Genomic DNA, 26,587 nt, shown 5'->3' with positions numbered 1-26,587 from the left:
TCCTCTATCTTTATGTCTTTGATGGAGTTGAGGAATTCTTGGGCTGAGTGGATGGAGTGGGGTGATTTGTTGACTAGGTGCTTGAGTCTTCTTTGTAGCTCTCTGGCTAATCTGTGTGATGGAGTGCCTCGTAGGGAGACTATGGGTCTGAGGGGGACTTCCGGTTTATGCACTTTAGGGAGGCCGTAGAATCGGGGTGTGTTGTTTCCTTCGGGTTTCATTCTTAAGAAGTCTGCTTTGTTGGTCTGTCCTGTTTGTTGAAGTCTTTGTAGCGTGTATAGGATTTTGTTGCCCAGTTGTGGCGTCGGGTCAGTTTGTACTGGTCGGTATGTGTTCTCGTCGGCGAGCAGTGCTTGTGCTTTGGAGATGTAGTCCTTTTTATTCATTATCACTGTCATGCGCCCTTTGTCTGCAGGTAGTATAGTGATGTTCTTGTCCTCCTTTAATCTGTCCAGGGCTTGTCTTTCCCGTGTGTTGAGGGTATTGAGTTCCCTCTTTCTGGTTAGTGTCGGGACTACCGTCTGTCTTATAGTTTGTTGTGTTCCTTCGTTGATATTGTTGGTCTTGAGTGTGGCTTCCAGTGTAGCTAGCCATTCCGTTTTGTTGGCGTCCCTGTAGTTGTATTTCAGTCCCCGGGTGAGAATGGCTTTTTCTGCGTCTGTCAGTTTCCTGTCGGAGAGGTTCCTTATCCATGCATCAGTTCTGTTGTCGTCGCTTTTGTGGGTAAGTGTTGTTAGCTTGTCTTGCAGGGTCTGTCTTCTTTTTTTTCTCTCGACAGGAAACTGACAGACGCGGAAAAAGCCGTTCTCACCCGGGGACTGAACTACAACTACAGGGAAGCCAACAAAACGGAATGGCTAGCTACACTGGAAGCCACACTCAAGACCAACAATATCAACGAAGAAACACAACAAACTATAAGACAGACGGTAGTCCCGACACTAACCAGAAAGAGGGAACTCAACACCCTCAACGCACGGGAAAGACAAGCCCTGGACAGATTAAAGGAGGACAAGAACATCACTATACTACCTGCAGACAAAGGGCGCATGACAGTGATAACGAATAAAAAGGACTACATCTCCAAAGCACAAGCACTGCTCGCCGACGAGAACACATACCGACCAGTACAAACTGACCCGACGCCACAACTGGGCAACAAAATCCTATACACGCTACAAAGACTTCAACAAACAGGACAGACCAACAAAGCAGACTTCTTAAGAATGAAACCCGAAGGAAACAACACACCCCGATTCTACGGCCTCCCTAAAGTGCATAAACCGGAAGTCCCCCTCAGACCCATAGTCTCCCTACGAGGCACTCCATCACACAGATTAGCCAGAGAGCTACAAAGAAGACTCAAGCACCTAGTCAACAAATCACCCCACTCCATCCACTCAGCCCAAGAATTCCTCAACTCCATCAAAGACATAAAGATAGAGGATGAAGAGACCATGATATCGTTTGATGTCACCGCCCTATTCACGTCATACCACTAGCAAGGGAAACAATGACAACACTACTTGAACAAGAACACGACCCCAGTGAAACCATCTCCAAGGACAACATGCTTAAACTACTGGACCAATGCCTGACCACCCACTTCACCTTCAACGGCCAAACATACGAGCTAATCAACAGGATACCCATGGGATCGCCTATCTCCAGACTCATAGAAGCAGTGATGCAAAGACTGGAAAGGACTGCCCTTCCGCAAATCCAACCTAAACTATGGATACGTTACGTAGACGACGCCTTTGTCATCATTAAACGGACCAAATTAGAAGAGACACACAAACTCATAAACAATACCCTCACCGGAATAAAATTCACCAGAGAGGAGGAGAAGAACAAACAACTCCCATTCCTGGACGTCATGGTAGAGCGCAAGATAAATGGGGAACTGCAAACGAAAGTACACCGTAAAGCCACACACACAGACCAGGTATTGAACTTCAATAGTAACCGTCCCAGCACACACAAACGAAGCTGCGTGCGAACACTATTTAAAAGGGCAACAACACACTGCAGCAACATGGAACTACGCCAAGAGGAGGAGGAATACCTCTTCCAAATGTTCAAGGATAATGAATATCCAAACAACTGGATCAGGAGATGCCTACAGGAACAGCATCAGAAAGATTCTACACGCCCCGACACTCATCACACTACCCTACATTAAGAACACGTCAGAACTCACCACAAGACTTCCACGACCGCTGGGCATCAGAATGGCACACAAACCCACATCAACCCTACGACAAGTGCTCACCCGAACTAAAGATCCACTCCCCGCCATGGACAGGACCAATGTCATCTACAAGATCCCCTGCAGAGACTGCGAGAAACACTACATCAGACAAACAGGAAGGAAACTAACAACAAGAGTACGTGAACACCAACTGGCTACAAAAAGACACGACCAATACTCACTCATCTCAATCCACATGGACAAGGAGAGCCACGACTTTGACTGGGACAACACCGAGATCCTGGGACAGGCTAGGCAGAGACAAGCACAAGAATTCCTGGAAGCATGGCACTCCACGAAGCATGCTATTAATAAACACATTGAACTCGACCCCATATACATTCCACTACGGAGGAAACCCGAAAGAAAGGCAATCCATCGCAACGGACCCCAGAGTTTAAAAGCCAGGCAGGAAAACACACCGAAGCTTCATCAGAGGCTGCAGTGAGGATGTTACCAAGCACGGTAATGAAACGTCTGCGGAACGACAAACCAGCTTGGCGAGCCAACCAACCTCAACACCCACAACCCGAGCTACAAATCTACTCCAAAACCTTAGCATTCTTAATCACCCTGTCCATCTATAATGCAAATTTCAAAGAATAATGTATCTGAGCCCCTAAGTCTGTCTCTTCTACAAAACTACACAGGGCTCTACCATTAACTGTACAGGCACTGCCCTTGTTTGTTTAACCAAAATGCAACACCTCGCATTTATCCAAATTAAACTCCATCTGCCGCTCCACAGCCAATTGACTCAATTGATCAAGACCCCTTTGTAATCTTAGATATGAATTTAGGCAGTGATTAAGAACCAAAGGCAATGGCTTCGATCTTTCAAATATTTGATCGAATGAAATTTCTGCTGATCCCATACTGGATTTTGGATTACCAGTTTGATATGAATTATGAATGATGTGATATAAATGCTAGTTTTTCCTGAAGCATTTTCTTCTCCATCTTAACCACCTGATCCTTGTGTAATTAAGTTAGTCCTTAAATTTACAGAAGTTTTCGAAAGCGAATAAATATGAAGCCTGAGTGATGAATAACTTTTTTTCCGTGGAATTTTACTAGCAAAGTTAGCGTCTTTAAAATTTTCCATCAGTGTTCACAAATAAAAGGCGATTTAAAAATTTGATGAAGTATCAACATTGACTTTGGATTAAAGTCAATATCTGAACTTTGGTTTAATTAGCTGATTTCAATCCTTGTGTTAATAAGGCTGCAGACACAGTGTTGGATTTTAATCATCTTGTACTGAAGGTGAGAGATGTTCCTGCTGGGGATTTTCACATACGTTCCATTTTGAATGGCTGGTTTTGGCACTGAATACTCCCAGGTTGGATGCAGATAACTTTACTCTGCTGCTCCAAGGCCTCTTGGACCCGAGTTCTAAAATAACCCCTGCAGCAGGTGTGTGACATTTTCTCATTCCCACTTTTGCATCAGCTGTCTGGCGACTTCTCGAAGTGAGGGTGCCAATAGCCATCATTTTGTAGCTCCCTTCCTAGCTGCGGTGGTGACATATTGGACTCGATGTTAACTCTGTGTCTGTCTCCATAGATGCTGTCAACCCTGCTGAGGTTTCTCCAGCACTTTGTTTTTATTTATTCCAGTTTTCTGCTGAGCTGCAGCAATTTTGTGCAGGGCGTCCATAGCCCAGTGCAAGTAGGGTGGAAAATGCCTCTGTTTTTATTGTCTGCATTGTGAAGAAGCCGCAGTGGGAAATTAAATGTGAGAATTTGCATTTATATAGTGCCTTTCATGAGCTTGGGATGTGCCAAAGGAGTGCAAAACCAGTGAAGCACTTTTTGTGAAGCTTTTTTGGGAAACATGGTAGCCAATTTGCAAAGAGCAAGGTCTCTGAAGTTGCAGTGGGACAATGGTATCATGACTTGTTGTTTTAACCATGTTTACAGAGGAATAAATATTTGGCCATGACACTGGAGAGAACTGCTCTGCTTGCCTTTGAATAAAGCCACGAGATCTTTAATAACTGACTAAGTGGGCAAATGAGGTCTTGGTTTAACATCATTTATCTGATGGCAGCTCCAACTCTGCAGTGCTTTATCAGTGCTGCACTGATGTGACTAGTATTGGAATCAAGGGGCATTGAGGGAATAGGTAGGAAGTGGAGTCGAAGTCACAATCTGACCAGCCATGGCCTTTTCGAACAGTGTAGCGGGTGTGAAGGCCTCAAATGACCTCCTCCTTTCCCTAATATTGAACTGAATTGAATTAGCTTTATTGTCACATGTACTCAGATGAGTACAGTGAAAAGTTTACAAGTCGCCATGTATGGTACCAAGGTACGGATTCTTCAGCACAAGTTCTTTAGGAAAAAAAAATTTTAATGTTTTATTATTCTAAGTCCAGCATTGCAGATCATAGGAATAAGTTATAAAATAGAAATAAAAGGTCCAGAACACAGTCCTTTCAACCCAGTCCCAGCCAGCACCTAGCCTTCAGTCTGCCAGGCTTCACCTTGAGGCTTTCGAATAATGCATATGTTCTTATGAATTGACAGCCTGTATTATACACTTAGGTTGCTAGAGTGGGATTTGCATCTACAACCTTTTGATTGTGAGGCTCGAGTGATGCCTGCTGAGCTATGGCTGACAGATGAAACATTATGAACCGACATAACATTTTGTGACCCTAGAGTTGAACAGTTTTCCAGGAATCGGCTGTGTGTTCATACAGTAACATATCCTGCAGTCATTCTGACTGTTACTCACACAGAACTCGCCATCAGTAAAAGGCTGTAATGTTTTGACAATACTTCATGCAGATCCATAAGAAAAGAAGTTATCTTCTCTGCAGGAAGTTCAAGAACTCATTTAGAATGTGGTGTCTTTCTTTGAAATTAAGTGTTTTTTATCATGAAGGAACACTGTACAAAGTAAAAGCCCATAAAGACAGATAAAAATCTATGGTTGAAAGAATTCAAACACAATCAACCTCCTGAAGAATTGTGTAGTGAGCTGAAAATATGCTTCACATCAGGAGTGCTGTGCAGATGTGACTTGTTTTGTAGATGAGCGGTGAGCTTTAATCTTGCCCCTTTCTCGTATTTCTAATTCTGAGAAAGCCAGGTGAAATATCTCGCTCACTTCTTTGAGTGGTAGACTTGAAGTTTAAGGTTTTCGCTGATTCCAAGTCTACTCTCAAGTTCAGAGAGACTGATCTGGTGAAGGAAGTACTTACTAGCATCAGTTCATCTCCTATCCAAGTCGGAGCTGGGCCTACGTATGAAAACAACCCAAATTTCCTGACTGAACAAAGCTAACTGTGAAGACTCAAGGTACCAGGACAGTAGTTTGGGGAAAACATACGCATATCAAAGAATTTTTGTCAGCTCAAAGTTTCATGGCAAACCCTGACACTAAATCAACACGCCCAAAGTGATTTTTGTATGTCATTCCTTAATTCCTCAGCAATTTCACAGATGCATGGTGGCATTAGTGTGCACTGCCCACAAGTTGCAATGCAGTAATTCACCAAAGGTGTTTCAACAGCACCTTCCAAACCCACAACCACTGCCATCTACAAGGACAAGGTCAAGTGATCACCACTGTTTCCAAGTTCCCCTCTAAGCTGTTACCATCCTGATTTAGAAATATATCACCATTCTTTCACTGTCACTGGGTCAAAATCCTGGAACTCCTTCCCGATCAGCACTGCGGGTATCCTTATACCACAAGAACTACAGTACTTTGTTCATCACCGTGCTCTCTTCGGCAGTTAGGGATGGACAATGAATACAGTCTGAGCTAGTGACTCTGACATCGCACGAATGAATTAAAAACAAAGCATCCTTAAGGAAGCTGGAAAAAAAGTCCAGAAATTACTGGAAAAACTCAGGGCAGAGTTTATGTTTTGGGTCCAGTGACCCTTCTTCAGAGTAAAGTGGAGGCAGGGTCAGTGGAGGCATTTAGAAAGACATTGGATGGTTATTTGAATAAAATGGTGTGCAGGGATATGGGGACAAGGCAGGAAATTGGCACTAGGTAATAGATGGACCGAATGGCATCTTCTGCACTGTTTTTTTAAAAAAGGTAATAAGTGCTACTTCTAATCACCTCTGAACAATGTAACTGTAATTCTAAGTTTACACCTTTTTTGTTCTGGATTCCCCCATCAGAGGACAAGATTTCTGTCCATTATTCCTGTCAAATTCTTTAATCATTTTAAACATCACACTCATTATGTGTGCTCTTGGCTGTTCTGGTCATCGTTCTTCCTCGAACAATGCCAGCCAAAAAGGTGATTAAATTCTCAATTATTTTACTGTTCATTGAGCCTTGCCTTGTACAAGTTGGATCATGACTAACCTGTGAGATGCTTGTGCACAGTATAAATGGTGGAAATATATTGTAGCGCTATTAGAAATGCAATCTGAGAATGCTGCAAGAACAGATGCATGTGGCAAACATTTGTATAAAAGTTAATCTTTTGTGAAAGCTGACCCCAGTTTTCCAATGATCAGTCAATCAGTGATCAATTATTCATTACTTACTGGTGCTTTCTACAGTTTAATGAAAGCCATGTGTGGAACGTAGATCATAAAACAGCACAGGAACAGGCCCTTCGGCCCACCATTCTCAACTAAATCCATCTGCCTGCTCATGTGTCTGTCTAACCGCTTCTTAAACATTGCTATTGCATCTGTTTCTACCACCTCCCCTGGCAATGCTTTCCAGGCGCCTCTGTGTTAAAACACAAACTTGCCTCGCACATCTCCTTTAAACATCACCCCTCCCCGGCTCCCCTTTTAGATTTTCCTTCTGCCAGCCAGTCAACACGAGTGATGTGTTGCTCATGACCTATCATTATGGCTTTGAAGAACAGTAGTAAATATACAGCTCAATTTAAATTGGAAAACGAGTGGCAGAACGAGCTAGTGAGCATTGGCTAAATGGTTCTGCTATCAGCCACTGAGCCAACAACTTAACTCCCTTAGAAAGGTGAAGAAGGCTTACAATACAGAGCGAATGTAGGTGCATTCATGAAAAGAAATGATTTAGTACTCAATCAGAAACCAAAATTTCACAGTGCAGTGACTGCAATGAGTTCAGCCAGGTGAAACTTGTAGTATAAGTTCCCTGATTGGGACTGTTAACCTGGTCCAATCAAGGGGACCTGGCTGACAGATAAGAACAGGAGTGTCCCTTCTTCCATTGCTATGTCCGTGCACTGATGTCCTTGGAGAAGGAGTACGCGGTGTGCACTGGTGCTCTCAATGCCTTTCGGGAGAGGTGGGCACCGTGGGATGTGGACAGCTTTGTTTCCTCCACAAACTCTATTTTGATTTGATCTCTACCCTTCCCCTTCACTTTCTTTCACATAGGCTTGCCCCTACAGGAACTCTGCTTGATACTGATATTATGGTCACATGGATGATTTTCCTGGTGGTGGTATGTTAATAAAGTTATTTGCACACCTGGTGCTTTTTCTTAAAAAAAAAAGAAAAAAGAAGAACAGGAGTGTCAGAGATTCTGTTCATCCTGAGAGCTGGCTCTGAGGGAGCTGGATCAGTGTCAAGGACTCTCCGCATGTAAATAAAAGGTGACTTGGTGACAGGATACCAGCCTCTGTAGACTTATTGCACACAGCATCTGCTACTGAACCCCAAGGTATAGTCATCAAATTCTATCATTTTGTCACCCAGTGTTGTGGGATGAATATGTATCAGTTAGCCTGCTTTGGAAATCTGGCAGAAACACCAATTAAATTTCAGTGTTCTAACAAATGAGACTGTTACCAAGATCGGTGTAGAAACTTGTAAATGTGACTGGTCATGCAAGGACGTTGTTCCATTACGCATGATGGATGGCATAAAACTTAAGGCAGATGGCGATGGTCAGATGTAAAACTCTTCCCCACAGAAAAATTTCAGAAAGGCGTTATTGTCCACGTTCATGTGAGAGGCTGCATGGATGAAGGCGATTGTAACAAATGAATGAAAGAAGTGTGTGACTTCAGACCAGGAAGTCACACCTTATTGATGATGATGTCTGTGATGTCAGGTCCATCAGCACCAATGTGGCAGCTTTGGTGTTGCTGGTTTTTTACTTTTATTGCAGTGTTCTTTTAAGGGGCCCAAATTGAGTGCAAATGCCGATCCCTCAGAAACATTACAGTATCTGTTTAAATGGTATTTCCTTGCTCTGTGTAAACACCCAGTAATCTGTATAACCTTGTCTGCTATGACCTGCCTGTACTGCTTGCAGAACAAAACTTTTCCCTGTACCTAGGTACATGTGACTACAATAAATCAAATCAAATCAAAGGATGGTGTGTGACTTGGAGGGTATCGTGTAGGTAGTGATGCTCACATAGACCCTCCACTTTCTAGGAGGTAAAAGTTACGATTTGGAATGTGTGTTTGAAGACTCTTCGATGAGTTGCTGGGTGTATGTCTTAGGACTGTGCACACTGGAGCCACTCTACACCAGTGGTGGGAATATGACTTTGACAAAAATGTGCACCAATGCATTTGGAGTGATTGAAATGAGGTCAGTCAGGTGGACCTCATAGAATTTGGGTTCCCTGATTGGACCGGGTTACCAGCCCCAATCAGGGAGCCCTGGCTGACAGATAAGAGCAGGAGTGCCAGGGGTTCTGTTCACTCTAGGAGCTATCTGGGTCAGTGTCATGTACTAGGCACATATAAGTAAAGGGCTACTTGGTGACGGGATATTAGCTTCTGTGGAGTTATTTCAGCATTCTTCTAAAGGCGTGATATTTACCCGTTATTTTAGATGAAAAGGATTGCGTAAGCATTTGGGCAAAATGTTTTGAATCATTCTTTTGAATTGAAGAGTGCCTGTGAAATGGATCATTTTAAGAACACTTGGTTTTGATATTTTATTGAATCAGAGATGAAAGCAGTAACTTCCCTTTAGAAGAATGATGGGATGTTGATGCTTTATTGATCAGTAAATAAAATAAATGCAACGAGCTGGATTCTTACAAGTTATGCAAGTGCAATATTTAAATAGAAGGCCTTACATTTATCTTACTACTGTCAGAAATGCTTCAAAAGAATCTATAAAAAATAAATTACTTCGAGGTTCAGTGATTCATACAGGATATTCTGGTATTTATCAATGTAAAGATGACCTGCTGAATAATCTGTTCTTTGTGATATTGCTTCATGAGAGAACTTTGGCTTAGATTTTCGAACTTTCTGCTCCTTAAGTAGTATGCTGGTTTCTTTATCTTTCTGAGCCATTGGAAGAGCAAGACTGTACCTTGCTTTAACTTCTTCACAAAGCAAGGTTTCTGACAATGCAGTGTTCCAAGTATGAGCCTGGATTCTACATCGCAGTCCCAAGGTGGAATTTGAACCCAGCTCTTTCTGACTTGGAGGAAACAGCTACCTGTAGAACCAACCTGATATGTCCAGTTTATGCTGAATGCATTGATGTGGGTATTGGTGTAAAGCAACTTCATTAACAAGAGCTGCATTGGTGGATGCCAAGGCTTGGGCATTTTGCACTATGTTCACATTTCGTCAGTCTTTCATGCTGATTTAGCAAACACCCTGGCTGAATCCATGACTGCTCGTTAGCACAGCTGTACCCCTTGTGAAAATGCTACTTGGCTACTTTTCCTGAAGTGATGCCAATTTTGAGGGGTGTAAAATTTGCACACTAAATTTCAGGTGCAGTCGCATATAATTTTGTGGCTGCTTAGGATAATTATTTTTCCACATTGCTGAGACCTACACTGTAATTCATGTATCTTTGCAAACATCCATTGCGACTCCAAATGTTATTGTACTAGCTTCTGCAACTGCGTGTACTTAAATGTGCAGAAATGAAGACTTCAGATTTCATTACTTAATGTTTTAAGGAATGATTTAAGGAAGGAATATGGCATACATTCAGTGCTTCCAGGAGAGTCTGACATAGTGGCTACTGGCCTAGCAATCATGAGAACTTAAGAGTTTTGGTTTGTACTTGGAACTATAACATTATTGTGATTACAGAGACTTGGCTGAAAGAGAGACAGGACTGGCAACTGAATGTCCCAGGATTTAAATGTTTCAGGTGTGATAGAACGGGATGTAAAAGGGGTGTGGGAGTTGCGTTACTGGTAAAGGAGAATCTCGTAGCTGTTGAGAAGGAAGGATACAACAGTGGACTTGTGCAGTGAGGTAATATGGGAAGAAATCAGGAATAGGAAAGGTGAAATCCCAATGCTGGGGGTTTACCACAGCCTCCCAATAGCCACCTGGAGACAGAGGACCGAACATAGAACATAGAACAGTACAGTACAGCACAGTACAGGCCCTTTGGCCCACGATGTTGTGCCGAACTTTTACCCTAATCCTAAGGTCTATCTAACCTCCACCCCTACCTTATACTATCATCCATATGCCTATCTAATAGCCGCTTAAATGCCCCTAATGAGGCCGACTCTATTACCCTCTCTGGCAATGCATTCCACGCCCCTACCACTCTCTGAGTAAAGAACCTACCTCTGACGTCTCCCCTATATCTACCTCCACTCACTTTAAAACTATGCCCCCTCATAATAGCTACCTCCACCCTAGGAAAAAGTCTCTGGCTGTCCACTCTATCTATACCTCTGATCATTTTGTACACTTCTATCAAGTCACCTCTCATGCTTCGTCGTTTTAAAGAGAAAAGCCCTAGCTCTCTCAACCTTTCCTTGGAAGACCTTCCCTGCATTCCAGGCAACGTCCTGGTAAATCTCCTCTGCACCTTTTCCAACACTTCCACATCTTTACTGTAATGAGGTGACCAGAATTGGACACAATACTCCAGATGTGGCTGAACCAGGCTTTTGTATAGCTGGAGCATAACTTCACGGCTCTTGAACTCAATCCCTCTATTAATGAAAGCTAAGACACCATACGCCTTCTTAACAATTCTATCCACCTGGGTGGCAGCTTTCAGGGAACTGTGGACATGAACCCCAAGATCCCTCTGCTCGTCCACACTGCCAAGAATCTTTCTGTTAACCCTGTATTCTGCTTTCAAGTTTGACCTTCCAACATGAATCACCTCACACTTTTCAGGGTTAAACTCCATCTGCCACTTCTCAGCCCAGCTCTGCATCCTATCAATGTCCCTTTGTAACCTAGAACAGCCCTCTGCACTGTCCACAACGCGACCCACCTTCGTATCGTCTGCGAACTTTCTAATCCACCCTTCCACTCCTTCATCCAAATCATTTACAAAAATCACAAATAGAAGAGGACCCAGAACAGATCCTTGTGGTATGCCACTTGTAATTGAGCACCATGTTGAATATTTTCTGTCCACCACCACCCTTTGTCTTCTAAGGGTCAGCCAATTCTGAATCCAATCTGCCACATTTTCCCCTATCCCATGCCACCTTACTTTCTCATGAGCCTACCATGGGGAACCTTATCAAACGCCTTACTTAAATCCATGTATACCACATCCACTCCTCTACCTTCATCCACATGTTTGGTCACCTCTTCAAAGAATTGAATAAGGTTTGTGAGGCATGATCTACCCCTCTCAAATCCATGCTGACTATCACGAATCAAACTGTGCCTATCCAAGTGATCATAAATCCTATCTCTCAGAGCCCTTTCCAATAATTTGCCCAGCACAGAAGTAAGACTAACTGGCCTGTAATTTCCGGGGTTATCCCTGTTCCCTTTTTTGAGCAAGGGAATGACGTTTGCCTCTCTCCAATCTTCTGGCACTGTACCTGAGGACAGTGAGGAAGAAAAGATCATTGCCAAAGGCCCAGCGATCTCTTCCCTCGCTTCCCATAGAATCCTTGGATAAATCCCATCAGGCCCGGGGGACTTATCTATCTTCAACTTCCTCAGAATTCTTAGTACATCTTCCTTACTAACATCGATCTCCTCTAGCTTACCAGACTGTTTCACACTGTCCTCCCCTACAACTAGGTCCCTCTCAGTTGTGAATACAGAAGAAAAGTATTCATTAAGGACCTCTCCTATCTCTTTAGGCTCCGTGCACAAATTCCCTTTATCAATCCTTGATCGGCCCTACCCTTCCTCTGGTCATTCTCTTATTCCTCACGTATGTGTGAAAAGCCTTGGAGTTTTCCTTGATCCTATCTGCCAAGGTTTTCTCATGCCCCCTTCTAGCTCTCCTGAGCCCTTTCTTCAGCTCTTTCCTGGTTAACTTGTATCCCTCCAGAGCCTTTTCCGATCCTTGTTTCCTAAACCTTCTATAAGCATCCTTCTTCCTCTTAACTAGCCATTCGACCTCTCTCGAGAACCAAGGCTCCCTCACTCGACCGCATCTTCCCTGCCTGCTAGGGACAAACATATCGATCACACGCAGTATGCATTCCTTAAACAATCTCCACATTTCTTTAGTGCTCTTCCCTGACAGCATCTGTTCCCATTTTATGTTACCCAGTTCTTGCCTAACAGAATTATAATTCTCTTTCCCCTAATTATAAACCTTACCCTGCTGTACTGTACCTATGCTTTTCCGTGACTATTGTAAAAGTAACAGAGTTTTGATCGCCACCGCCAAAATGCTCTCCTACCAACAGGTCTAACACTTGGACTGGTTCGTTGCCAAGCACCAAATCCAAAGTGGCCTCTCCTCGTGTTGGTCTATCGACATACTGTGTCAGGAATCCTTCCTGAACAGACTGGACAAAATCTGCTCCATCTAAACTATTAACAACTAAAAAGTTTCCAATCAATATTTAGAAAGTTGAAGTCACCCATGACTACAACCCTGTGACTTCTGCACCTTTCCAGTATCTGCCTCCAATCTGCTCCTCTACTTCTCTGCAACTATTAGGGGGTCTGTAAAAAAAGTCCCCAACAAAGTGGCTCCTTTCTTGTTCCTGACCTCAACCCAAACTGACTCTGTAGACATATCATTCTCGAACTGCCTTTCAGTAGCTGCTATACTAGCCCTGACTAGCAATGCCACTCCCCCACTCTTTTGCCACCCTCCCTATTTCTTTTAAAGCATCTAAATCCCGGAAATTCCAACAACTATTCCTGTCCCTGAGTTACCCAAATTTCTGTAATGGCCACAACATCGTAGTTCCATGTACTGACCCATGCACGAAGTTCATCCGCCTTATTTCTGATACTTCTTCAAACCATCCGTGTCCACAATTACGCTCCACTGACCGCATTTCTTTATTAACAACCTCACTCCCTGTTGTGTCTTTTGGAAGGCTGAATACCTCGTCCTCTGAATTACAAATCCGGTTCCCCACCCCCTGCCAATCTAGTTTAAACCATCCCGTATAGCTCGAGCAAACCTCCTTCCCAGGATATTTGTGCCCTTCCGGGTCAGGTGCAACCCATCCTTCCTGTACCGGGCCCACCTTCCCCAGAATGTGCTCCAATTGTCCACATAATGGAAGCCCTCCCTCCTACACCAGCCCTGTAGCCACATGTTTAGCTGCACTCTCTCCCTATTTCTTACCTCGTTATCACTTGGCACTGGTAGTAATCCAGAGATAACTACCCTGTTTGTCCTGGACTTCAGCTTCCAACCTAACTCCCTGTACTCGTTTTTCACATTCTCTGTCCTTTTTCTACCTATGTCATTGGTACCGATGTGTACCATGACTGCTGGTTGCTCACCCTCCCCCTTGAGGATCTTGAAGACATGATCCAAAACGTCTCAGACCCTGGCACCCGGGAGGCAACGTACTATCTGTTTGTCTCGTTCGCGTCTGCAGAACCGCCTGTCTGTGCCTCTTACTATTGAATCCCCCACTACAATTGCTCTCCTATTCTCCCCCTTCCCTTCTGAGCCACAGAGCCAGGCTCAGTACCAGAGACCTGTCCGCTATGGCCTTCCCCTGGTAGGACCCCCGCCCCAATAGTATCCAAAACAGTATACTTATTATTGAGGGGAATGGCCACAGGGGGATCCCTGCACTGTCTGCCTATTCCCTTTCCTCCTCCTGACAGTCACCCGCTACCTTTTTCCTGTACCTTGGGTGTGACCACCTCCTTATAACTCCTCTCTATCACCCCCTCAGCCTCCCGAATGATCCGGAGTTCATCCAGCTCCAGTTCCCTAACGCAGTTTGTGAGCATCTGGAGTTGGGTGCACTTCTCGGAGGTGAACTCGGAGGGGACACCAGCAGTGACCCTTACCTCCCAGATTCTGCAAAAGGAGCATGCAATTGCCCTCGCTTCCATTCCCTCTACTCTAGATTTCCAGAAGAATAAAAAAAAAGCCTTACCTTACCGACCCTCCACATTATTATTTTGGTTAGAGGAGGAGGATGGGTGGGAGAAATACACGTGTAGTGTTTCAGGTTTAGCCAATGCCCGAATATATTTGTTCACTTCCTGGCTCGCGTTCTGTCCACTCCCGCTGCTGAGAGAAAGATTTTGGAAAGATGTAAGAACATCATGGTTGTTGTGGTGGGTGATTTTAACTTCACCTGTATTGATTGGGACTCACTACGTGCTCGGGGCTTGGATTGGGCAGAATTTGTAAGGACCATTCCAGAGGGATTCTTGACACAGTATGTAAACAGGGAGGGGTTATACTGGACCTGGTTTTGGGAAATGAGCCCAGTCAGGTGAGTGAAGTTTCAGTGGGGGAGCATTTCGGGAGTAGTGACCATAAATCTGTGAGTTTTAAGATACTCATGGATAGGAATAACAGCAGTCCTCGGGTGAAGGTGTTAAATTGAGGAAAGGTGAATGACAACAATATTAGGCAGGAACTGGAGAATTTTGATTGGAGGCAGCTGTTTGAGGGTAAATCTACATTGGATGTGTGAGAGTTTTTAAAATGGCAGTTGATAAGAGTTCAGAAGCGGCACAGTCCTGCAAGGATGATGGATAGTATGGCAAGTTATGTGAACCTTGGATGACCAGAGATGTTATGACCTTGGTCAGAAAGAAAAGAAAGCATACGCAAGGTTTAGGAGGATCGGAACTGACAAAGCCCTTGAAGTATATAAGGAAAGTAGGAAAGAACTTAAGCAAGGCATTAGAAGGGCTAAAAAGGGTCATGAAAAGTCATTAACAAACAGGATTAAGGAGAATCCTAAGGCTTTTTATACATGTAAAAAGCAAGAGAGTAACGAGGGAAAGAGTTGGCCCATTCAAGGTCGAAGGAGAGAATCTGTGTGTGGAGGCAGAAGAGGTAGGTGATGTCCTAAAGGAATACTTTGTGTTTGTATTCACCAAAGAGAAGGAATTGGTGGAGGATGATCTCAGGGAAGGAAGTGTTTAGTTTCTAAGCCAAGCTGCTATTGAAAAGGAAAGAGGTGTTGGGTGTCTTAAAAAGTATTAAGATAAGTCCCCGGGTCCTGTTGGGATCTATCCCAGAATATTGAGGGAGGCAAGAGAACAAATTGCTGGAGCATTGACAGACATCTTTCTATCCTCTGTGGCCACAGGTGATGTCGCAGAGGACTAGAGAATGGCCAATTTTGTCCCATTGTTTAAAAAGGGCTGTAGGGATAATCCTGGAAATTACAGACTGGAGAGTCTTACGTCAGTAGTAGGGAAATTATTGGAAAAGATACTCAGAGTCTAGATCTATACGCATTTAGAAGCAAATAGACTTATTAACGATAAACAGCATGGTTTTGTGCAGGGGAGGTCATGCCTCACTAATGTGATAGAGTTTTTTGAGGAGGTGATGAAGATGATTGAGGGAAAAGTGGTTGATCTTGTCTACATGGACTTCAGTAAAGCCTTTGACAAGGTTCCTCATGGCAGACTGGTACATAAGGTGAAGTCACATGGTATTGGGGTGAGCTGGCCAGATGGATACAGAACTGGTTTCATCATGGGAGACAGAGGGTAGTGGTGGAAGGATGCTTTTCAGAATGAAGGGTTGTGACTAGTGGTATTCCACAGTGATCAGTGCTGGTACCTCTGCTGTTTGTAGCCTACCTAAATGATTTGGAGGAAAATGTAGCTGATCTAATTAGTAAGTTCGCAGATACAAAAATTGGTGGAATTGTGGATAGTGAGGAGGCTGGTCAGAGGATACAGCAGGATATAGATTGGTTGGAGGCATGGGCAGAAAACTAGCAGATGGAGTTTAATCCAGACAAATGTGAGGCGATGCATTTTGGAAGGTCAAATGCAGGTGGAAATTATACAGTGAATGGCAGAACCCTTAGGAGTATTGATATGCAGAGGGATCTGGGTGTGCAGGTCCACAGATCACTGAAGGTGGCGGCGCAGGTAGATAAGCATGCCATAGGCCTTGTTCACTACCTTGTCTTCATTGGAAGGGGCATTGAGTATAAGGATAGACAAATTACTCTGCAGGTTTATAGAACTTTAGTCAGGCCACACTTTGGAATATTGTGTACAGTTCTGGTCACCATACTACTAAAAGGATGTTGATGCTTTGGACAAGATACAGAAAAGGTTTACCAGGATGTTGCCTGGTATGGGGGATTTTAGCTTTGAAGAAAGTTTGGATAGACTGGGTTTGTTTTCACTGGAATGCAGGAGGTTGAGGGGTGAACTAATAAAAGTTTATAAGATTGTGAATGGCATGGATAGGGTAGACAGTATGAGGCTTTTTCCCAGATTGAAGGGGTCAATTGCTAGGGGGCACAGGCTGAAGGTGCAGTGTGCGGGAAGTTTAAAAGAGATGTGCGAGGCAAGTTTTTCACACAAAGGGTGGTGAGTACCTGGAACGTGCTCCCAGAGGAGGTGGTGGAAGCAGACACCATAGCAGCATTCAAGAAGCACCTGGACGAATACATGAATAGGAAGGGAATGGAGGGATATGGATCCTGTAAGCAAAGACAGTTTTAGTATGGAAGGACAAAATGTGTTGGTGCAGGCTTGGAGGGCTGAAGGGCCTGTTCCTGTGCTGTATTGTTCTTTGTTCTTTTTGTATCCAGGTTAATTAATGCTCTGGGGCACCGGTTCAAAACTCAGCATTGCAGCTGGTTTAATTTGAATTCAATTTAAAAATGTCTAGAATCTCATTGTAAGCTCAGTAATTGATAATAAATGATTGCTGATATTCAGAAATACCCACCTGGTTCACTCATATCCTTTAGGGAAGGAATCCTTACCCAGTCTGGCCTACATGTGACTCCAGACCCCCAGCAATGTGATTGACCATTACCTGCGCCCTGAAATGGAACAGTAGGTCACATCAGTACAAGGACAGTGAAGAATAAAGTAACAGACACTGGCTGTGCCAGTGATAACCACATTCCATGAAACAGAATAAATTTCCTCACAGTGCAATTGCTTACGCTGATTTAGCAGAGTCGCAGAATTGTTAAGGTGCAGAAGGAGGCTATTTGGCCCATCTTGTCTGCGCCTGTTCTCCAAAGGAGAATTATGACTTAGTGTCACTCTCCTGACTTTTACCTGCTACCCATACACAGTTTCTATTCAGACCATCGTCTCATACCCTCTTGAATGTCTTGATTAAATCTGCCTCTACCACACTTTCTAGTAATGTGTTCCAGAGTTGAACCATGCGCTGCATGAATGCATCAAATTTTCGTCTTTTGCAAATCATTTTAAACCTGTTCCCATTTCCATTAAACGAAAAACAGAAGGACTGCGGATGCTGGAAGTCAGAAACAAAAACAGAAATTGCTGGAAAAATTCAGCAGGTCTGGCAACATCTGTGGAGACAAAGTAGAGTTAACATTTCGGGTCCAGTGACCCTTCTTTTGAAACGTTAACTTAGCCTTCTCTCCACAGATGCTGCCAGACCTGCTGAGTTTTTCTGCTTTTGTTTTTGTTCCCATTCCAATAGTTCGGCATTAGCTTTAAAGTTGTGGTGTTGTACAGTAGTAATGTGGTCAAGTAGTGAATCACATTGGTTTTAATTTGAGGGATTTGGAATTCAAAAGTATAGAATTAATGGTTCAGTTACAGTCTTGACTAGACCCCAAATGGACTGCTGGGTTCTGTTTTTGGCACTGCAATTTGAAAAATAAGATTCGGTGTTAGAAAGAAACAGTGTACGGATTCACTAGTATTATACCAGGCCTCACAGGCAGTTTGATTTAACTTTGCTTGCATTCCCTTGAGCTGAGAGATCGAGTTATTTAATTGAAGTTATAGAGTCAGACATCATTCAAACAGGCCCTTCGGCCGACCTGTCTATGCCAACCAACAAACATTGAACTATACCAACCACATTTACGGGGGAGGTGATGGCCTAGTTGTATAATCATTGGACTGTTAATCCGGAGACCCAGATAATGTTCTGGAGACCCGGGTTTGAATCCAGCCATGGCAGATGGTGGAATTTGTTTCTAATAAAATATCTGGAATTAAGAATCTGATGATGACCATGAATCCATTGTCGATTGTCGGAAAAACCCACCTGGTTCATTAATGTCCCTTAGGGAAGGAAACTGCCATTCTTACCTGGTTTGGCCTACGTGTGACTCCAGACCCACAGTAATGTGGTTGATTCTGAACTGCCCTCTGGGCAATTAGGGATGGGCAATGAATGTTGCCTAGCCAGCGATGCCCTCATTCCGTAAATAAAAAAAGAAAAAAAAAACATTTATGTGCTCTTGGTCCATAGCCTACTTTGCCCTAGCATTCTAAGTGGTCATCCAGATGCTTCTTAAATGTTGAGAATCCCTGACTCCTCCATCCCCTCGGGCAGGACGTTCCATGTTTCTGCTGCCCTCTGGGTAAAAAGTTTTTCCGCAGATCCCCTCTAAACCACTTACTCCTTACCTTAAAGTTATGCCCTCTGGTCTTAGACACGTCTGCTATGGGGAAAAGATTCATCTGATCTACTCTATGCCTCTCAGAATTTTTTATAACTCAATCAGATCCTCCCACCCCCCAAAGCCTCCTCTGCTCCAAGGAAAACAAACCCAGTCTCTCCTAATAACAGAGCTTTTCCATCCCAGGTAACATCCTGGTGAATCTCCTCTGCACCCTCTCCAGTGCAATTACCTCCTTCCAATAGTGTGGTGACCAGAACTGCATGCAAATCATGAAATCACGAAAGAAATTCAAAATGGATCCTGTGTTTTGGCTTTGTTAGGGCCAGTTGGCTTCTGATCTCATTACAGTCTTGCTCTGACCAAGCAAGTCAGAGCTGAACTCCTGAAGTGAGGTGGGAGTGACTGTCCTTGGTATCAAGGCAGCATTTGACCAAGTATGGCGTCAGAGAGTCCCAGCAAAACTGAAGTCATTGGGAATGGCGGATGGGTGAGATGGTTTGAGGGGGAAATATCCTCATTGATTGGAGCCATACCTAGCTTAAGGCAAGATGACTGTGGTTGGAAGAGGCGAATACCTCAGCCCCATGACAGGAGTTCATTGGCATACTGTCCAAGACCCAACCATCTTCAGCCACTTCATCGATGATTATCCTTTCATTTGGAAAAGATTGAATTTATTAGGGATAGTCAGCATGGCTTTGTGCAGTGGAGGTCTTGTCTCTCAAATTTGATTGAGTCTTCTGAGGAAATGATGAAGATAAATGATGAGGATAGGGCAGTGTATGTTGTCTACATGGGCTTTACTAGAGCATTTGACAAAGTCCCTCATGGTAGGCTCGTCCAGAAGATTAAGTCACATGGGATTGATGGTGAGTTGGTAAATTGGATACAAAATTGGCTTGGTCATAGAGTAGTTGTGGAGGTGTGTTTTTTTGATTGAAGATCTTTTATCAGTGGTGTTTCACAAGTGCTTGGACTTCTGCTTGTAATATATATGAATAATTTGGATGAAGATGTAGATGGTCTGATCAGTGGACGACATGAAAATTGGTGGAGTTGTCGATAGTGAGGAAGGTTGTCAAAGGATACAGCAGGATATAGATCATTTGGAAAGTTTGGTGGAGAAATGGCAGATAATATTTAATCTGATCAAGTATGATGTGATGCAATTTGGGAGGTCAAATGCAAGAGGAAAGGACAAGGTAAATGGCAGGACCCTTAGGAGTATTAATCTACAGAGTCTGTAACTCTCTGAAAATGGCAACATGGTGGATAAGGTGATAAAGAAGGTGGACGGCGTACTTGCCTTCGGTTGGGGCATTGAATATAAAAGTTGGCAAGTCATATTGCAGCTGTATAAATCTTTAGGCCACATTTTAAGTATTGTGTGCAGTTCTGGTCCCCATACTATAAGAAGGGAGCCCTTGGAGAGGATGCAAGAGGTTTACCTGGATGTTGCTTGGACTGGAGTGTATTAAGTACAGGGAGCGAATAGACAAACTTGCATTGTTTTTGCTAGACCTTCAGAGGCTGAGGAGTTACCTGATAGAAGTAAATAACATTTTGAGGGGCATGGATAGGGTAGATAGTCACAGTCTTTTTCCCAGGATGCAAATGTCAAATACTAGGGGACATAGGTTTAAGCTGATGGGGCAATGTTTAAAGGAGATGTGCAAGGCAAGTATTTAACACAGATGCCTGGAATGTGATTCCAGGGGGAGGTGGTAGAAGCAGATACAACAGCAATGTTTAAGAGACATTTAGACAGATACCTGGACAGGTAGAGTATAGAAGGATATGGACCATGTGCAGGCAGCTGGGATTAGTTTAGAATGGCATCGTTGTCGACACAGACATGATGGGCTGAAGGGCCTGTTCCTGTAATGATCTTTGTTCTTTGTTCATTGTAACATTTGAAATGGAGCTGTATATTGATGATTGCAGTGTTCAATACCATTCAAAACTCTTCAGAAAATGAAGCGTTGCAACACCATATGCCATAAAAATCAGTGTTGTGTACAAAAGTGTAAGACAGTGGCAGTCCAAGGGAACTGTGTTCAGTCCCTCTTGCAATTCCTCAGACGCTGAAGCTGTGTCCAAATGTAGCAAGACCTGCACAGCATTCTGACGTAGGCTGGTAAATGGCAAGTGACCATGTCCAACAAGAGAACCTAACCATCTCAGCTTGCAATTCAGTGGCATTTCTATCACTGAATTCCCCCACTGTCAGCATCATGGGAGTTGCAATTGACCAGAAACTGAAGTGGACTGGCCTTTTAATACTGTGGCCAATATTGTAGCCCATTATGCTGATTCAGGACATTGCTGGACCTATACTGAGCTCTGTGCTCTTTTGTGCTTGTAAGCTTGTTACAAACTTGTCTATGTGATGATCACCTTGCTTCTGTTTTCTCTTGTCTTGCAGTTCAAAGTTTGCCCACCAAGCCTGTGCGTTTCTACCCCAGGGCACAGGACTGATCTCTTTCAGAGAGACCCCGAAAGTGTCCTCATTACAGACTTCTTTGGCAGTGTGCGCAAGGTGGAAATAACAAGCGATATCATCCGACTGACCCCGAATGACACTGAAACCGAACAAAGGTAAGCGTGTGGATTGGATATCTGCATATGCTTGTGTCTATGAGCATCAAGTGGTAGTATGGGATCTGGAGGCTTATTTGAATTGCTCTTGGAAAATACGTCATAAGTTTTTTTTTTCTGTAAAACCACAGCAGCATGACTTGCAAAACGTTAAGGATAGGGCAGCATGCAGTGATGTAGGTGTATGAAGACTTTTTTTATTCATTCACGGGATGTGGGCATCGCTGACTAGGCTGGGATTTATTGGCTAGATGCCCGGAGAAGTTGGTGGTGAGCTGCCTTCTTGAAATGCTGCAGCGCATTTGGTGTAGGTACACCCATGTGCCCTTAGGGAGAATTTTGACTCAGCAACACTGAAGGAATGGCGATATATTTCCAAGTCTGGATGGTGATTGGGTTGGAAAGGAACTTTCAGGTGGTATTCCAATCTAGCAGCATTGCCTTTCTCCTAGATTTAAGTGGTCGTGGGTTTGGAGGGTGCTGTCTAAGGATTTTTGGTGAATTTCTGCAGTGCATCTTGTAGATTGTACCTGCTGAGCGTCAGTGATGGAGGGAGTGGATGCTTGTGGATGTGGTGCCAATCAAGCGGGCTGCTTTGTCCTGGATGGTGTCCAGCATCTTGAGTGCTGTTGGAGCTGCACCCATCCAGGCAGGTGGGTAGTATTCCATCACACTCCTGACTTGTGCCTTGTAGTTGGTGGACAAGCTTTGGGGAGTTAGGAGGTGAGTTACTTTCTGCAGGATTCCTATCTTCTGAACTGAAATTTCCAACTGGAGACAAAAGCATCTGGAGCAAACGGTATTATTTCTGACTTTATCAACTGTTGGCTTCATCAATTGCCAGGAAAGTATTCTGACAGATGTGTGCAATGAACATTAGTTGACTGTTCTGTAATAGAAAACTTGATTTAGACAGCGGAACAGATATTGGTTAGGTGGTATCTCAGCTTTGCTCAGTGGCCTGGGAATATGCCGTTAAAAAGCTTTTAAATCACGTTAAAACTTTGATAATTTGTGAATTGTAAAATGCACAAATGTGAACTTATATGGTCAATGCAGCTACAGACGTAGCTCAGCTTTTTGTCACCTGGCAGAAAGGAGATTGCATCTGAACATAGCTGGATGTCTCTAGCATGTTGAGGTAATAACATGGGTGAACAAAATCATGAAAGATATAAAGCAAGCCTAGGGGTCACTGAGGAATAGAATAAATAAAATAAGTTGTTTTTTGATTTCTGTGAAATATCAATCTGAATGAAGTCTTGACATTTTCATGTCCAAATCTTTTATACTGAGTGACAGGCTCCCAGCACGGATTTCTGTGAAACAGCATTCCTACTGCCATTTTGAGTAATTAAGTTTGACCCCTACACCCTGGTTTCAGTTTTTGGAGGATGTTTGCTATCAGTTCTTCTGTTTATCCCCTGTACAGATAAACTGATTCTTTTCTGATCCTGAATACTATGGTACAGTTGGCAGTGTCTGCTTTAGCAGTGTTTCTGCTAACTGACAGAGAATGCATAGACAATTTTATTTGAATAGAGAGAGACTCTTTATATAACTTATTTGTTGGCATTTAGTGGTAGATTTTCAGATACAGCCAAATGCAACATAAAGGTTTTCTTTATTAATATGTAGAACTAAGTTACAACCCCCTCTAGTGTGTTCTTATTGTAAATATTAAAACACAGATTTCAATTTGTTAGCATTCCAGGTGAGAATATTTCTACTACTCTTGTTTTTGACTATGTTGTTCAACATTCACTTTACCTCGTTGCTCCATGTTTGGCATCGATTCTTCCAGGACCCCAGAGTGTCTTGCAACTTCATCCTTTGCAGTTTTAGCAGCATTTACAGAGTACATTTGTCCCTGTAACTGTGCTATTTTTCTGCCCACTTAAATATTTTGTCCAATGCACCCTGTATTCTTGAGCTGCTTCCTGCAAATTGACTATGTTAGCATCAGCTTGAATGTTACCAATTTACATTGAGCTTTTAATTCTATAATTAATATTTGTTTCTCTAGTTCATCAGTTCCACTCTTATTTATTTCAGACGGAGATGTTACATATTGTTGCAATCATATTGGTATTGACCCATTGTCCAGTGTCTCTTATGATGGTACTTATTGTTTCAAACTCCTGTATCCTTTCCGTCTTGGTGCCCTGGCATAAAATTATCTATCTCTAATATGTTTATTGAGTTTTAGCTGGCTTCAGTTGTCCAAAGCTTGGATTCTGCCTAAGGCAGGGTATAGTACGCTGTTCATGCCTTTCTCTGTGAATATTGTTACCATCGAGGCTGGAGGGGTGCACCTTTCCTTTTCAGTCCTACTGTTCCACCAGTCAAAACAGATATTGAGTTTAACCAGGTTGTTGATATCGTCAATTTATATTTGTCTCAATGTATTTGAATCATATTAAATTGAATAGGATTAAGCTGGCCATTTCTTCCAGCCAAAAAAGAATAATGAAGTTATTAAAAGTAAAGCTTAATTATAGAAACAATTTATTGATTGATAAAAAGGTTTAGACTATACAAAGGTAGCTACAAGTTCTCTTCTAATATCCCCAACTTAATATGAGGCAAATACGAGTCACAGACAAACTATGGTTCGATACTCTTTAGAACACATCACTTTGGGGTCAGTTGGCTGGATGGCTGGTTTGCGATGCTGAGTAACATGAGCAGTGTGGGTTCAGTTCATGCATTGACTGAGGTTAATGTGAAGGGCTCTCTCTCAACCTCTCCCCTCGCCTGAGGCATGGTGGCCCTCCAGTTAAACTCACCACCAGTCACCTCTCTCTCCAATGAGAGAGCAGCCCTATTTAACTGAGGTAACAAGATGTAGAGCTGGATGAACACAGTAGGCCAAGCAGTATGAGAGGAGCAGGAAAGCTGACGTTTCAATTCTGGACCCTTCTTCAGAAAAATTTTCTGAAGAAGGGTCCAGAACCGAAACATCAGCTTTCCTGCTCCTCTGATGCTGCTTGGCCTGCTGTGTTCATCCAGCCCTACACCTTGTGATCTCAGATTCTCCAGCATCTGCAGTTCCTACTATCTCTGAATCAATATCAGCCCTATTTAACTTTACTGTTAACTTTTAGAAGATACTAAACAGTACTTGCGACTGGGAGTTTTTTCAGCATTCCACCAGCAGACACTCGAGACATTGTGGGTCAGCGAATCACGTTAAACGAAGGATTCCAATTTTCATGATCCGATTTTGAAACTCCCTCCAAAGCCACTCCATCAGTTCTGAGGACGAGTTACAGGATCTGAAACGTTAACTCTGATTTCTGTCCACAGACGCGGCCAGTCCTGCTGAGCTTTTCCAGCAATTTTAATTTTTGTTTCCACTCCATCATGGATTGCCTCAAAGTCTGCCCATGATTTGTGTTTCACCTCTTCCTGGCACTGCAATCACGTGGCGTTTGGAGGCTACATTCTAGCACTTACAGACATAACTTGAGCTTTTCCTCAAACAGTACTGCCCTGAGTTTGAACATTTGCACCAATCAACTACTACTTTTAGGTTTTCTTTACCCTTGCCCTAAGATGTATTGAATTATTTATGGCACATGGACTATTCTGATCCCTCACAGCTCTCTCTGTTCATCCTGGGCCCTAAATCCAACACTTAACTGTCAATTTGCTCCTAAAATGTTGTCTTGAGTTCTGGCTGCCCAGAGCCATTTGTGACTCTTCATTCAGCTCTGACTATGCTATTAACAAAGTACCCACTTTTTTTTGTGACTGCACAAAGCCAGAGACCGTAAGAAGACTCCTGAGTAGCACAGCTCGACAGTTCTCCTCTGCATGGAGCTTGTCTCTGTCTTTGTCTGTCTTTCAACACCAACTGATTGTGATCCTGAATCTGACCTTCAGTGACCTGTGAACTGTTTCGAGTGAGCTTTACAAAACCTCACAACAAGCCTCATTCCAGGTTCAGCCAAATCAAATGTTACAACCAGCAGTTGGACTGAAATGCAGCAAACCCTTGGCACTGTCCATTCTGTGAATGTTATACTTTCCACAGATTGGGTCCTACAGACTTAAATGCTACCAAAAAAAAACAAATTAGTCACAATTCATTAAGACTGTAATTAATGAGAATTATTAACTATTTTGGTGCTCATCCTGTCTTATAAGATGCTGTTATCATTACTTGCTTACAGTCACCTCTTCTTCCCTGTTATGTTGATTTCCTCAGTCATGGGACGAGGGTGTCACTGACCAGGCAGCATTTATTGCCTATCCCTAATTGCCCAGAGGGCAGTTAAAAGTCAAACACAGTCTTGTGTCTCTGAAGTCACATGTAGACCAGACTGGGTAAGGGTGGCAGTTTCCTTCCCTAAAGGACATTAGTGAACCAGACGTGGTTTTTTTTGACAATTGGCAATTGTTTCATGGTTATTATTTAAACTCTCAATTCCAGATTTTTTCAATTGAATTCAAATTCTGTTGCATGGTTATTATTAAACTCTCCAGATTTTTTCAACTGAATTCAAATCCTACTATCTGCTGCGGTGGGATTCGAACCTGGGACCCCAGAATATCATCTGGGTCTCTGATTTAACAGTCCAGCAACAATACTACTAGGCTATTGCCTGTCCAAATAGTAATGTTATTGGTAAAGTACAGGAGGAATGCATCTGCTGTTTATATTTGTGGCTATTCTCTTTACGAGATTTCTTGCTTTCTTGCCCCTCAGATCACCTCCTGTCTCAGATCCCGTGGCACTTTTACAAAGTAGGCCAGGAAGTCACCTGGTGTACTGGTGATCATTTATCCCTCAATCATCATCACTGAAACTGATTAAACCACATAAGGTGTGGGACAAAGCAGCTCAGCAGGTCTGGCAGCATCTGTGAAGAGAAATTAAAGTTAACATTTCGGGTCCGGTGACCCTTCCTCAGAACTAATGGTGGCTAGGAAAATCTGAGACAACAAGGTGCAGGGCTGGATGAACACAGCAGGCCAAGCAGCATCATAGGAGCAGAGAGGCTGACGTTTCGGGCCTAGACCCTTCATCAGAAAAGGCTTTTCTGATGAAGG

The 26,587-nt window shown here is 43.2% G+C and overlaps 1 protein-coding gene across 1 annotated transcript in view; it reads left to right on the top strand.

Moving 5' to 3' along the window:
- pigk (phosphatidylinositol glycan anchor biosynthesis, class K) overlaps positions 1-26,587 on the top strand; it is a 130,558-nt gene that overhangs the window by 28,435 nt on the left and 75,536 nt on the right. The window contains exon 8 of the mRNA XM_048601549.1: positions 21,357-21,529. Within this exon, the coding sequence (XP_048457506.1) occupies positions 21,357-21,529 (173 nt within the window). The remainder of the gene's footprint in view (positions 1-21,356; positions 21,530-26,587) is intronic.

The sequence above is a fragment of the Rhincodon typus genome, chromosome 10, assembly GCF_021869965.1.
Source record: "Rhincodon typus isolate 14 chromosome 10, sRhiTyp1.1, whole genome shotgun sequence".
Lineage (NCBI taxonomy): Eukaryota > Metazoa > Chordata > Chondrichthyes > Orectolobiformes > Rhincodontidae > Rhincodon > Rhincodon typus.
Note: the sequence above shows the minus strand (reverse complement) of the source record. Positions and strands in the feature narration are given on the sequence as shown.